Source organism: Panthera pardus, unplaced genomic scaffold (genome assembly GCF_024362965.1).
Source record: "Panthera pardus isolate Hobbes unplaced genomic scaffold, ASM2436296v1 HiC_scaffold_14, whole genome shotgun sequence".
NCBI classification, from domain to species: Eukaryota; Metazoa; Chordata; class Mammalia; order Carnivora; family Felidae; genus Panthera; species Panthera pardus.
In genome coordinates this window covers 1972773-1982177 of record NW_026526699.1, presented here as the reverse complement: position 1 = coordinate 1982177, position 9405 = coordinate 1972773, and the positions used below count along the sequence as shown (strand labels likewise).

The window sequence follows — 9405 nt, the reverse complement described above, 5'->3', positions numbered from 1 at the left end:
TCCCCGTCTCCCACCAGGCAAGACAAGGGGCGGCCCGCGGCTTCCCTCGGGGTGGAAAGGGGGCCCCGCAGCGGGCCCGAGGGGGACGGCCTGGCCACCACCGGCTGCTTTGCCGTCACTTTGTCTTCGGGGCTGGGGGGCGGCCGTTGCTTCGGCAAAACAAGGCTGGGTAGTGATTTACTTTGTGAGTCAAGACCAAATGCGGGAGCGTGGGAGGTGGGGGTGCCGCTTTGAGTGGAAGTGGCCGAGGACCCCTCGGCATCGCACGAGCGAACGCTCTGAAAGGGGGCTTCGGGGCTCGGCTATGGAAGTGCGGACCGTGGCGGGGGCGTCCCCGAGGGGCGGGCGGGGGGGGGGAGGTTAGTGGGCTACAGCAGACGGCACACCGGTTGAAAGAAAAGAAAAACTAAAATGAACCTCAATTGCAATCAAAGGAAGCGTCGAGGCCCTTGTCGCCTTTCATCATTTCCAAGCGACTGGAGATGAGGTTTTGCCAACAGAGCGCGCGCCGCGGTGCCTGCGGGTCCTCCGCGCGGTGGCGCCCGGTGCGTCCCGTCCCCGTCCCCGTCCCCGTCCCCGCGCTCTACGCGCCGGAGACCCGGGTCCTCCGCCCCGCACCCCTCGCCTCCCCGGCCGCAACGTCTGCCTAGCACGGGTGTTCGGGAGCCAGCAGGCACACGAGAGGAGCCAAGGGCCTGACGCTTGCTTGGATTTAAAATCAAGGTCTCGTTCCAATGGAAAACACCTAGTAATAAGCATCCCAAAGGACACCTGAAGATACCATCTATGCGTCTGAGGCAATCATTGGAGCTGCATGTGTCGCAAAGCTCAGTACTGCACTGGGGCCCCCGCCCGTGTGCTCGGAACACGTGTTTGTGCTTTGGCGAGGAGCCTCGGCTCGCTCGCGAGAGAGAGGTACGGTGGCTCGAGCGAAGCTCGCCTGGCATGCCAGCCGGCCCGGGGCGTGTTCGGAGCCAACGCTAGGTGGCCGCACGCCCACTACTCATCTGCTCGATCTCGAGTTAACGTGTTTGGGAGTGAGATCTCCTAGAGTAAACAGAGTCGTGAGCTTGTGCTTTTTCCGAGGGGGGCTAACGATGCGATATGCAGCTTCAGTTATGAGGAGACATTGGAACATTCTCTATGTAAACAAACAATTAGCCTGTTAAGAAATATGTTCCCAATGTTGGCCTTTGAAATGTTCTTAATGGAGACAGTAGGAAAGGAGTTTTCAACATGATTATCCTACTACAGATTCAGTTGCTTTACAACTGAGGCCAGTAACGGCCTGATGTTTTAGGTCCAATGAGTTTTTGAGACATATTTCTTTTTTTTTTTTTTTTTAAACCCCACAGTGAAGCCTTAAGTCTACTGCACTCGTCCGTGTAAGGTAGCTTAAGTTGGTATCTTTATAGGTATCTTCAGCTGCTCACTTACGTGAAGGGCTACAGTGCCTGATTAGGGTGTGAAATGAACACTCTTCTTCTGTTTCCAAGCAGATGAGCAAAGAAATAAAAATATATATATATAAAAATGTAATATATAAAAACTGGCAGTGATGGAAAAAAATAAAAATGAGAGACTACACATGAATGTAATCGAATAGTCAGTTTTGCTCGAGGAGCCCTCGGGTCTGTGGCAAGAGATCTGAAACCCTGGCGGGGCAGGCGGCCGCCAGTGCCCCCTGGACGGAAGGACTAGCCGACCCCTTCGCTCTCAACCGAACCGGAATGTGCATCTATGCTGTAGGACGGGGGCTCCCTTGGTGAGGAAAGGCGGATTTGGAAGAATCGAGAGGGTCTGTTTTGGCGAACTAAGTAAGCTTGCGTAAGAATCTCGAGGCACAACCCCCAGGGAAGGGCGGAGACAAAAGATACAAAAATACCAGCACAAGGACCGTGGCAGGCCGTACGTGGCAGAGCGGGACACAAGTCAAAACTGCTGGGGGCGTGTGCTTACCCGTTTGGCCTTGGAGCGCGGCGGTGCGTCTCGGGAGTAGTGACAGGGCGCGTCGGAGAGGTAGACCTCCACGTCGTCAGGCACTTCCTCCAGGAAGTTGGAAGGGACAAGGCCTTTCTGCCCATTAAGTTCCCCCTGGAAGCACAGAAGAACGAGTTACCCTGTTTTTCCGGAACCCGACTTCCTGCTCCAGCTGCGGGAGGGAAGCTTCGAGCAGCGTGGCCTGCTGGGTCTGTTCTGGTTCAACAGCGGAGGAACTTCCAAAGGGACCCCGGTGTGTCCAAACCCACCCTGGTCACGGGAACAGCCTCACGACACGCCGACCAAGCTCCCCGGGGTCTGCGTCTGGCCGGTCTGGGCTGACGCCGAGGCACCTGTGTCTCGGGCAAGGGGCAAGGGGCAAGGGGCCCGGAGCCACTCCTGGGCACCACTGGCTGGGATGCCCTCACGGAGCGGCCGTCGACCCCGGCTGCCCTCAGAATCCCTACGGAGCCTTGAAAAACGCCATCTGTGCGGCACGCGGGTCCAGACGGACCGAACCCATCCGGGGCGATGTGACGTGCGGGCAAGACGGGGAGCTACTGATCCGTCCACACACGTCATCTCTCTAAAAATCCAAACAACGTGGGCAAATGAAAGCACCTGCTGACCCCTCCTCGGACGATACTGCTTCCCTTCCGGAACGTTCTCTCCTTTCCATAACTACACAGGTCGCCATCCACGGGACATCTGTACCCAGCGGGTCACAGCCACCTCATGGCTTCTTCCCCACCACCCCCAACACAAACCTGCCCCCGCGGTGCCCAGAACCAAGTCCCAAACTGGTGACCCCCGGTGTACATGGGAATCTGCGTCCCTCTTCACAAGTCTAGGAAACGACGGCATGGGACGGGCAGCCGACTCCCTCCGCACCAGAAACTGTGCCCGAGGACACGGCCAACGGCGTGGAAAGGGAACCTACAGGATGGGAGGGTATCTGCAAGCCATTTATCTAGGAAGCAGTTAACGTCCGGAACGCATCAAGAGCTCTCAACACCACAACAAGAAACCGATTAAAAAACGCACAGGCGCCTGGGGGGCTCCGTCTGTTAAGCAACCGACTCTTGATTTCAGCTGACGTCATGATCTCTCAGTGTGGGGGTTCAAGCCCCACTTCAGGCTCTGCACTGACGGCACGGAGCCTGCCTGGGATTCTCTGTCTCCCTCTCTCCCTACTCCTCCCCTGCTTACGCTTTCTCAAAATAAATACACGTTTTTAAAAACGGACAAAGGACTTGCATAGACACTTCCCCTGAGGAAAGACACATAAATGGCCAACAAGCACATGAGAAGATGCTCAACATCGATCGACATGAACGTCTTAGAGCAACGTAAATCAACATCACAGGATACCGCCTCACATCCGTTAAACGGACAGGACAGAAAACAAAAACAATTAAAGAAAACACGACCAGAAAATAGTGTTGCCGAAAACACGGACAAGCCGGAACCCTCGTGCGCTTGCTGGTGGGGACGTGGATCGGAGTGGCTGCCGGGGGCAAAACCGTCCAGCAGCCCCAGTTAAACGCAGAAGCACCCCCCGACCCAGCGATTCCACTCCTGGGCCTAGACCCCCGAGAGCTGGAAGCAGGGTCCGAGGGACGTGTCTGTGCAGCACGCTCACGACTGTGTACTTCACGGGAGCCACGTGCCCCTGACGGGGGTGAACGGGGAGCCAACCCGTGTCCCCACCGCGGAGCAGCACCCGGGGGCGGACACGTGCTACGACGCGGACGGCCCCACGGGACTCGTGCCTGGTGAAGGCGGGCGGAACAGAATTCACGCGGTGACCGCGTTTCCACGAGGCCCCGACAGCAGGCGGGTCCGCGCGGACGGAGGGCAGACGGGGGGCCGGGACCGGGGGTCGGGGGGTGGGGGAGGGTAAAGGCCAACTGTGTTCAGTGGCGACGGAGTCTCGGGTTTGCGGGACGGCGACCATGTGGCGTCTGCGTCACGCCGGGAACGTATCCACCACCACTGAACGGCACGCCTGACGATGAGGACGGCCAATTGTACGGTTTTTGCAATTAAAAATAAAACTTAATTAAGCAAGAGAGGCGGCCCCAGGTACCTCCCACGTCTCCCCAGCAAGAACTCTCGCTGGGCCCAGGATGCACATGCCCGGGGGCACCTGCCCTGGCTGCGACCCTGGAGACCCCTCTCCCCTTTCTGGCGAGCCCCCAATCCTCCTCCCTGAGGCCTCAGCTGACTTTCCTCAGCGTCCCTCAGACTCTCTCTAGGACACGTGCCCCCGGGCCTCTGCTCACATCGAGGGTCCCCAGTCACATCTCCACGCGGGCACTCAAGCGTCTCCGCGGCCCAGACGTCTGTCAGGAAACCCGGCCCCACCAGACTCCCCAGCAGCATCAGAGAACTCGGCTCCTCCGGGTGAGGCCGCGGGCGGCTCGCGTCTGGGGGACGTGGGACCGTGTCCCGTGTCCCGTGGGAACGCACAGCCTCACGCTCAGCTCCCCGGTGGTGCCGCGTTCACCTCACGCGGGCCTGCGGCTCCCCGACCCAGGACGGTCCTGTGCACGCTGGCGTCCAGGCGGACCCCTGCTCTGGGCCTCCCACAGGCCGTCTTAGGAACGCACGCGTCGGAAGTGCTCACGACCCCCTCATGGTCGCCCCCTCTGCTGCGTGCTGCTGCATCTGACCTTCTGGTGGCCACCAGAATCTTCCGGGATCAACGGCACGGAGGCCGCTCCGTCTCGGAGAGGGTCAGCTGTCCTCCAGCTCGCTATTTGCCAAAGCACGTTTTTCTCTCTGCCGTGTCCTTACGCCCACGTTCCCAAGGGCACCCATCACCTGAGGCAGAACCTGGGGGTCCTCCCTGGACGACACTCTTACCCCAACTAGTGGCCTGAGCTCTGGGTGATACAGACGCCAGCTTCTGTCCACTTTCCTCCGTCTTTTGGCCCAGCCCGCAGCCTGTGCCCTGGCCCCTGGGGCCCCCGCCGCCCTTCAACCACCTGCAGGACAGGAAGCCTGGCACTGTCCCACTCACAGACCCTTGAGAGTCTCACCCAGGAGAAACGGGACAAAGCGTGAGAGGCCTCACTAATCAGGACCTGCACGAAGTGAGGACCCTTGAGTCCCACGTGCCCGAAGCCGTGAACTCGTTGGACTCAAAGAGAAACCTGCCTCACAAAGGACTTGATGGTTTCCCAACTATTCTGATAAAATAAAAGGGGGTGGTGGGGAGGCTGGTGCAAGATGGGCGTCCTGTCCCCAAGCCACCACTGCACCAGGCCCCCCGCAGTCCTGCCAGCTCCATGGCGGCCCCTTGGGCTCGGAGGGCGGCTCTCACAGGAGGCACCCAGTGCAGAAACACTAAGATCAGCCTATCGGTGGGCATTCTTAATAAAGTAACCGTAATAAAACTCTTTTCCTCAGCAAATGCCAGGAGCCATACCCCCAGGAGCACCAAGCGGGGAGGCCGGGCCCCCAAGGCGACTGGGCGGAGACCCAGAGCCCCGGGCCAACACTGCCAACAGCCATCAGCCCAGAGGACAGTCGGGGAGGAGCTCTACATTCTGTCGGTGTGAAATCATTAACTTTGCTCATTCGTATTTCCTTCTTCTCCCGTATGAAAACACATTTGTTACCTTACAAATAATCAGAAAGCTAACTTGTTTGGTATGTGTCCGGATGGAAGAAAATCTTAAATACAAGAATGTGGGAGGGCGCCTGGGCGGCTCAGTCGGTTGAGCGTCCAACTCTTGCTTCAGCTCAGGTCACGAGCTCACAGTCCGTGGGTTCAAGCCCCGCATCGGGCTCTGTGCCGGGAGTGCGGAGCCTGCTTGGGATTCTCCCTCTGCCCCTCCCCGCTGCTCCCTCTTTCTCTCTCTCAAAATAAATACACTTTAAAAGACAAAGACCGTGAATCCACGTGCTGTGTTTACGGCTTCCACGCGTGGGAACTGCCCCTCACAGAGGGGAAGGGGCGGTGCGGCACACAGCACGGCCTTTCTGCATTAGACGGGACCCCGCGGAAGGGACACGGGGCAGGCGGGCCTCTCGGGGAGCCGAGCACACAGCGTGCACCTAAGTCAGGGGCGAAAGTATCGATCGCGAGGCGGTGCTTCCCGGGGGCTCCGGAAACTTACGTAATAGAAGCCATCTTCATCGATTTCACCGAACACGGTAATAATGTCTCCCGTGCAGAACGTCAGCTCCGCCTGTAGAGACAAACATCAAGCTAGTGCCACTTTCCCGCACAAACCAGGAGGGTTTTTGTTTCTCCCAGGTTCTTCACGACTGCCCTACTGGCTTCTTTCTCTCGTTATTTTGGTGAGGAGCCACTCCCTCAGTCGTCGGGGAAGAAAGGCAGGAGGCCGCCGAGCGCCTGTAAGCACAGCTCAACGTGAGGCCCCCGAAACGAAAAGCGCCCCGGCGCTGGGTCCGAGGCCACAACTCCAGACCGCTGCTGGGCTCCCCCGGTCGCCGTTCTTTGAAAGCAGTCAAATAGTTAACTGGAAAAACCCTGATCTCCAGGGAGACGTTCTCTGCAGACTGGGGACCGTTACATAAATTACCGCCCCCCCCCCGCCCCCCCACTGAGCGCCAAAACAATCTTGACTCAGTTCTCAAATGCCACTCCGCTCAGTGCCAGGCACTGGTGGAGGGCGTGAGAAAACAGGAGCACGTGAATGCAGCTTTATCTCCGGACCTGGAAACGAGGGAGGGAGGCGCGCGTCTAAGCATCACCAGGCACACGAATCGATCTGCACGGAAGTGCCTGGTGAGTCAGTCGCGCTCCACGTCTGCCCACGAGCTGGGGGCGGGTCCCCTTCCGAGTCTCGGTGCTTCGTGGCCACGCCGGCCCAGGCCACGTGCAGAGAGGACACCGGGCCTGTCCCCCGGCTTCTTGCGTGTCAGGGCGGGGGTGGGGGGCGTACTGCTCTGCTTTCCCTCGGGCTTTATTTCCCTCGTCAAGACGACCCTCCGGGGCCACCCCCAGCAGACCAGGATCACAGCTGCTCTGCCGGGAGCATCCCGGATGGGGACCTCCCGGCCACAGCAGCGACCTTGCTCGGCACCTGCTGTGCTCTGTCTCCTCCCTCCTGGCTCCCTAACACCATTCACCGCTCTGGTAGTGCCCCCTGTGGACGGTTCCAGCGATGGCGGGAGGCCAGATCCCGGTTTCCCGGGGCAGCACCGCAGTGAAACCGCGCTGCGGGTACCTCGACGTCGATGTTCGGTGAGCTTTCCCTGGGGTCGTAGTCATACAGGGCCACCACCCTCCGAGTCGCCCCCGGGTGCCGGCCGCCTCTTCGGCTTCTCTCTGTTTACACACAAGAAGAAAGCCGTCGTGTGGTTATTTCAAGAGGAGAGGTGCCCCCTCCCTTGCCCCAAGCAGCACAGCAGGCTGCACTTGGCCGCTGGGACCAGACCCGCCCCCTCTCAAGGGGGGCCGGTCGCCCTGGGCTGCATGTTCTAGTATCTCTGCTCGGGCACAGCCCTCCCACCCCCAACCCCCAGCATACACACACACAGTGCCAAGGACACTTTCCTTTCCCTGGCATGTCCATCAGGCCGGGAGACAGGTAAAGCAGGGATTCTCTGGAATAAATCTAAACGATTCAGAACATTGCTCCTGGAGGAAGTTGGCATTTGTGCATTTCTTCCAAACACAGCCACTCTGCGCCTAGAATTGGTTTCTGGAATTCATACAAATGAAAACCGTGGAAGGCAGGTATTTTGCAAGCACCTAAAGTTGGTTCTGTGCCCCGTCAGTGGTTTTCAGCCGGCACAGGGCCCGGCTGTGCAAAGATCCAGAGATCACCCGCACCTCGGCTCCTGCCCAAGAGGCACTGCTTCATTTAGAGAAAGCAGGGCACCGTTGTAGGGCCTGTGCACTTGCTTCCTCGAAACACAGAGGAGAGTTATTCCAGGGATCAATTAGAGCACTCCCGGGCTTGTTAGTTTTCCAGGGCAAGTTGCAAGTACGAATTCCTGCGGGTGGCAGTAACAGTGAAATTCACCCTTTCCGGCAGAGGCTGGGTAAGCTTCGAGGAGCTCACACAGTCCTGTGACCACAGCTGGCAGCAATCAAGGTGGACAGTTCTGTCAGCCCCCAAAATTGCCGGATGCTTCTCTGATGCCACCTCCAGCCCCAGGTAACCACCGGTCCGCTTTCTGTCCCGAGACTTTTACCTTTCCAGAGTAGCATTTAAGTGGAATCATCCCAGATATAGTTTTTTTAGAAAGTGGCTTCTTTCACGGGGACAGTGCACCTGAGACCCGCTCGTGTGACCGCGTGCATCAGCGGTCCTACTCCCCCGCGCGAGGGGGAGCCCCCGTGTGGACGCACCAGTTACCCGATCCGCCTACCAGGGGAAAGGCACCTGAGTGTCCCGCTGTCGGTGGTGCCCGGGCAAGCCCCCTGTGAACACCCTGTGCAGGATTTGAGCGGGAAGTCCTATTCCTGGGGGGTGAGCACTCAGCGGGGGAGCGGGGGGACTGTGCCGGAAGCGTGTCTAGCCTCGGAAGGACCTGCACATCTGACTGCGGAGATGCCCCAGGCGGGTTCACCTCCGGCCGACGGTGCGCTGGCTCCATATCCCTCCTACGCATGGTGTGCCCCCGTGGCTGTGCCCGTGGGTGAGTCTTGGCTCCCTGCCATGCCTTTAATTTGCATTTCACTGATCACGTGAAGCATCCTTCCACGTGCTTGCTTCCATGTGTCCTCCTTGGTGAAGGATCTCTTCAATCTTTTTTCTTTATTTATTTTGGGAGAAACCAGGACAGAGAGTGAGCAGAGGAGGGGCAGAGAGAGACCGGGGGGGGGGGGGGGGGGGACACAGAATCCGAAGCAGACTCCAGGCTCCGAGCTGTCAGCTCAGAGCTCGACGCGGGGCTCAAGCTCACAGACTGTGAGATCGTGACCTGAGCCGAAACCAAAAGTTGGACGCTTAACCGACTGAGCCCCCCAGATCTCTTCAATCTTTTGTCCCCATTGTTATTGGTCATTCGCTTTCTCGTTGTTGCGTTTTGAAAGCTTCTCATGTGTCCTCTGAATTCAAGTCCCCCTTCAGCTGGGTCACGTGCAAATCTTTTCCCCCAGCCTGTGGCCTCTCTCTTCCTTCTCTTCACGGTGTCTTTCTCAGCCCAGAACGACTCGATTTCCATAAAGTCCAACATCAGAATTTTCCTCTTCCGTGGCATGGTTTTAGTGTCACATCAAAGACAGTGCTGCCTGACCACCACCAAGTTTTTCCATGTTTTCTTCTAGAACTTTCACGGTCTTAGTTTTTACATTTGAAACCGTGTTCAGTTTTAAGTTAAGTCTTCTGGTTTGGCGGGAGTATGGCCCGAGCTTCATTTCCCCACCGAATCCAGCACCTGTTATGGAAAAGACTGTCCTTTCCCATTGAACAGCCTCTTGACCGTGGACGCGAATCC

General features: G+C 58.3%; 1 protein-coding gene across 1 annotated transcript in view; it reads right to left on the bottom strand.

The window, feature by feature from the left end:
* Positions 1–1309: 1309 nt before the first annotated feature.
* The window catches only part of RIMBP2 (RIMS binding protein 2), a 96513-nt gene continuing 88417 nt past the window's right edge, over positions 1310–9405 (bottom strand). The window contains 4 exon segments of the mRNA XM_053901887.1: positions 1310–1485; positions 1960–2094; positions 6108–6179; positions 7185–7285. Coding sequence (XP_053757862.1) covers positions 1459–1485; positions 1960–2094; positions 6108–6179; positions 7185–7285 — 335 coding nt within the window. The 3' untranslated portion in view covers positions 1310–1458.